Raw genomic sequence first — 4,967 nt, forward strand, 5'->3', positions numbered from 1 at the left:
TCACCTTGACGAACTGGAGGTCAGTGAGGGCGCGGACGCTGAAGTCGGCCACGTACTGGGCGCTGGTGCTGGTGTTGAGTTGGCTGTTGCTGCCGCCGATGGGGAGCGCTCGTGGTAGTTGAGGGACGCCGAGTGGTTGAGGCTGCTGACGTGGGACGGGGAGCGCGTCTCTGCTGGACACGAGGGACGGGCTCAGCCTCGCCCTGCACCACCCGCCTGAGTCCTGAGCCTGCCCCTAATGGGGTGCTGAGCCCCCGGTGACGCTGCCCTGGCTCCGTGCGGGGAGATCCCCATCCTGCAGGCTCCAGGGACACAGACCCCGGCGGTGACAGGGCACGATGGGACGTGTGCCCACCCCAGTGCAGCCCGACCCTCTGGACCCCCTTGCTCCAGGGGACAGGGACCAGGACCAAGGACACTGTGAGTCCCAAAGCAGTGGCTCAGTCACCCCACATGTGTTACAGACAAGGTGGGGGCTATGGGGACAAGGTGATGTGCTTGGACACAGGGTAGGGAGATGGACAACACAACACACACACAGGGGACAAGGTGAGGAGAAGCCTCTGAGTGAAAGGGAGGGTGGCTGCAGGTCCCTCTGCCCCTCACAGTGCCCGTGGATGGGTGCTGGTGACACTGAGCTGAGCCATGAGGGTCAGTGTCACAGCCCCCAGGACAGCTCAGGGGGTGCCAGTGGGGGCTCCAGCATCTCCTATTCCCACCAACAGCTCTAAACCAGTGTGGGAGGCTCTCCCCATGCTGGCACTCAAGAGATTTGGGGGTGCTTACCAGTAGGAGAGGGGCTGATGGCCATCACCCCGTAATAGGAGAAAGCTCCTGCTTCAAACTTCATGCACTCCTTGCCCGTCTCCACCTCCACCTTGCCCTGCACACGAGAGAAGGGGTTGAGTTCCTTAAGCCACATCCCACAGCACTGGGCTGGATAAGAGACCCCAAACCCCGTGTCTCTGCCTGCCCGGGGGTGACAGCTCACCCAGGGGACCCCACGTGCGTGGTGGCACCCAGGTACCTGCAGGATGAGGGTGAAGTAGTCAGCTGCCTTGTTCTTGCAGTAGAGGAAGTGGCGCGGGGACTTCTTGTTGCCCTCGTCAAACTTCAGCTCCTGGATGACATCGGAGTATTTGAGGAGTCGCAGGAGGATCTTCTCCGAGATGTAGGGGGGGGCGAAGAGCGTAACCTCTGAGAGCAAGACAGGGAGAAAAGGGCTCCGAGCCACGGTCCTTGTTCCTCCACGTGAAGGAGCATCCCCCCCCCGTCCCCCTGAGTGGTGCCTGGATCATGCTGGACCCCACTGGCACCTCCTTGGGGCAGAAACCCACCCAACGTAAGCTCCAGGTCCCCAGCCTTGTGGACACCTGTGCCAGCAGGGAATGGGACCATGCTGGAGGGATGGGGACCTTCTGAGCATCCCCAGGCATCCCTCTGGCAGGTGGGGACAGAGGGGAGGAGAGCGGGATGAGACACAAGCATCCCGTGATTCCTGAACTAGATGGTTGGAGCGACTGTTCCTTGGTGGGGGGACAGGAACGGAGCCCAGGGACACAGCAGCACATGGGGCCCACCGGGATGGAGCTGGGGAGCTGCTGGAGCCATAGGACTGAGACAAGGGGTGCCCTGAGCTTCAGGGGGCTTCCCCCCACCCCAAAACACCCCCTTTACCTGTGGAGAGGAAGCGATGAGCGGCCAAGAGCAGCTGTGGGGAGACCTTCACCTTCAGCTCCCCGATGGGGTCCTTGAAGGCCGAGAAGTCCCGTTTGCCCTTATGGTTGCTCACGAGCTTCCTGCTGCGGTTGTCGGCTGTGGGGAGCGGGGTGTCAGCGGGATACAGCAGGACATGGGATGAGGAGGGGACAGGGACCGAGCCCAACACCTACTGTACGTGTCCGACTCATCCAGGATCTCCGACTTGATGATCTCCTCGATGACATCCTCCAGCGTCACCAGCCCCAGCACCTCGTAGAAGGGATCTCCCTCGCCCTCGTTGTTCACCTTCTGCACGATGGCCAGGTGGGACTTCCCTATGGATTGGCACATGGGACATTGGAAGGGGACCCCCCCAATCCCAGCGGTGTCACTGGGACCAGTGCTTCCCTCCCTTCCACCCGCCCTGCACAGGAAACAATAAACCAGTTCAGATGCAGACGTGCCCCTGGGCTGGGCACCAATTCCCAGTGTAATGGCAGTGATTGAGGCCAGCACCAGTGCGAGGCGTGGGCTTGGCAACGGGGTTCCCAGGAGATGGAATGTGTCCCTAGGGAGCCCATTCCATGTCCCAGTGTTGGGTGAGCACCTCACCCTGTGCAGGCAGGATGCAGTTTGCCTTATTCCAGCTAAATCCAAAGCTGGAATCTGAGCTGGCCCTGCTCCTGGGTGCAGGTTTCTCTTGCCCCATCCCCAAATTACACAGGTCCATTGGGAAAAGGAACATCTAGCTCTGCTCCAGGGAAAGAAGCCAAGCAGCGTGTGGAACACCACAGCACACCCAGGCCACTGCACCCTCAGCACCCGTCTCCTTAGCCTGGGGAAGATGGTGACGTTCCCTCCCCGACCTCAGCACAGCCCCAGAGAGAATCACTTGGGCCTCTTCAAGCCACACACTCGCCCCCAGGCCAGCAGCAAGGTGCCATCCTGCTCTGCTCAGCACCAACGTGCCCTCCTGACATGAGCTGCTGTTTGGTTATAGAGCTGGTGGTTGCAGGCACAGGGGAAAGCTGACGGAGAAGGGACCACAGAGCTCCCTGTGTTCATGGAATCCCAGCCTGGTTTGGTTGGAAGGACCTTAAAGGTCCTCCAGCTCCAACCCCTGCCCCGGGCAGGGACACCTTCCACTAGAGCAGGTTGCTCCAAGCCCCTGTGTCCAGCCTGGCCTTGAACACTGCCAGGGATGGGGCAGCCACAGCTTCTCTGGGCACCCTGTGACAGCGCCTCAGCACCCTCACAGGGAAGAGCTTCTGCCTCAGAGCTCATCTCAGTCTCCCCTCTGGCAGGTTAAAGCCATTCCCCTTGTCCTGTCCCTCCATCCCTTGTCCAAAGCCCCTCTCCAGGTTTCCTGGAGCCCCTTTAGGCACTGGAGCTGCTCTAAGGTGTCCCCTTCAGGAGCCTTCTCTTCTCCAGCTGCCCCAGCCCAGCTCTCTCAGCCTGGCTCCAGAGCAGAGCTGCTCCAGGGCAGGTGATGCTCAGAGGGGTGAAACCACCCTGAGCTCAGTGCCTGGGCTGTGGGAACCCCTCACCTTGGGGCGTGCACCCAGAGGGATGGGGCTGGGTGACTCAGGCGGCTCCTCTCCGGATGAGCTCCGCTGGGAGCGGCCGGTGGCAAAGCAAACACCCCGCAGGGATCCGCTGGGCAAAGGGCACGGGCCCTGCTTCTGATCCAGGTGCCCATCAGCGGGATGAGGGCAGAGCCTCACCACAGTGCTGTATCCATGAGGAATGGGGTTTGGCCCAAAAGCAGCACCACAAAGCAGTGCCCTGAGCCAGAGAGGCAGCTGAAATCCAATACTATGGGACGTGGGTGGCTTTGTAACCGGAATGAGCGGCTTTAAATCCCTTAGGAAGGAGCCGGTGCCAGCAGCCGGGATAACGCCGGCTCCGGCAGCAACAGAACTCTGCTTCTCTGCTGCTGGGTTCTGGGGCCGGGCTGGAGTGGGATGGGATGAACTGAAGGGAAAGACACTGAGATCCCATTGGCATTCCCACAGGGAGCCGTGCCGAGCCGCGGTGCTCCCGTGTCCATGGTTTTGGAGCTGCTGCCTCCTCCCTGCCCTTACACGAGCCAAGCTCGGATCTAGCAGCTCCCAAACCCTCTCCCAAGCTCCAGACGAGCTTTTGGTCCAGGTGGAATTATTTGATCCCTTAAATCTCGTCACGACACCCCCCGAACCATCCCTGAGGGTGATGGGACACAGCGAGTGTGATGAGCCCAAACCGCTGCTCCAGGAGCTGAGCACGGAGCGGGGTTGACCTGGCATCCCCCACCGCAGCTGGGATCTTCCCTTCATCCCAGTCCCACTCTGGAAGCTGGGAAGGGCAGGAGGGTTCCCAGCCTGGAGGCACATCCCGGAGGGCTCAGCCTGCAGGCAGCCCATGTCCTGCTCCTGCTCCCAGCCTCACAAGCAGGAAGCAAGAGCGGGAATGGGGCCGGCACCAAGCAGCACTCACCATTCCCAATGGGAGGAGGCAGCCAAGCCCAAACCTGGGAGCCCAGCAATTTCCCAGCTCTCATTTTCTAGCCAAGGGCCTCCAGGGCTGGTGGTTAAACCCAAGTGAACATTCCCAGGGCCACGGGCAGAGAACGGGCTGCTCCTGGTTCAGCTGCCTGTGCCCAACACCGTGTCCCCGCGTGTCCTGTCCCCTCCACCCAAACCAGCACCCCACGGATGGCACCCCATGGAAGCAGGAGCACCCTATGGAAGCAGCGGCGCCTCCTTACCCTTTTTGAACTCCTCCAGCATGGCATCCAGCTTGGTGTCGTGGAAGACAACGTGGACGGGGTGGTTGTAGAACTTGGTGATGGTTTTGAGGGGCGTGCAGTCGTCAGGGTCCACGAAAGCCAAGTCCTTGACGTACAGGATGTCCATGATGTTGGAACGCTCCTCCTCATAGACAGGGATGCGGGTGTAGCCGCTCTCCATGATCTCCGACATGGTGTTGAAGTCCAGGATGGCATCGCTGTTGATCATGAAGCAGTTCTGCAGCGGGGTCATCACGTCCTCCACCGTCTTGGTGCGGAGCTCCAGGGCTCCTTGGATCATGTTGAGCTCTTCCCTCACCAGGTCGTTGTAGGGCTCCGTCACCTTCAGCATCTCCACCAGCTTCTCCCGGTTGTAGACGGTGCCGATCTCCTGGCCCAGGATGCAGTCGAGGAGTTTGCTGATGGGGTAGGAGAGGGGGAACGTCACCAGCATGAAGAACTTGGTCACCATGATGGTGTTGGCGCCCACGGCCAAGCC

The 4,967-nt window shown here is 60.9% G+C and overlaps 1 protein-coding gene across 1 annotated transcript in view; it reads right to left on the bottom strand.

Moving 5' to 3' along the window:
• The window catches only part of LOC104409297 (metal transporter CNNM4-like), a gene marked incomplete at both ends in the record, with an annotated part of 5,947 nt that overhangs the window by 725 nt on the left and 255 nt on the right, over window positions 1–4,967 (bottom strand). Inside the window, 7 exon segments of the mRNA XM_010019128.1 lie at window positions 5–105; window positions 108–170; window positions 787–883; window positions 1,028–1,197; window positions 1,678–1,815; window positions 1,893–2,036; window positions 4,448–4,967. The exon segment at window positions 4,448–4,967 is cut by the window's right edge and continues 255 nt beyond it. Of these exon segments, the coding sequence (XP_010017430.1) occupies window positions 5–105; window positions 108–170; window positions 787–883; window positions 1,028–1,197; window positions 1,678–1,815; window positions 1,893–2,036; window positions 4,448–4,967 (1,233 nt within the window).

Source organism: Nestor notabilis, unplaced genomic scaffold, assembly GCF_000696875.1.
Source record: "Nestor notabilis isolate BGI_N333 unplaced genomic scaffold, ASM69687v1 scaffold17977, whole genome shotgun sequence".
NCBI classification, from domain to species: domain Eukaryota; kingdom Metazoa; phylum Chordata; class Aves; order Psittaciformes; family Psittacidae; genus Nestor; species Nestor notabilis.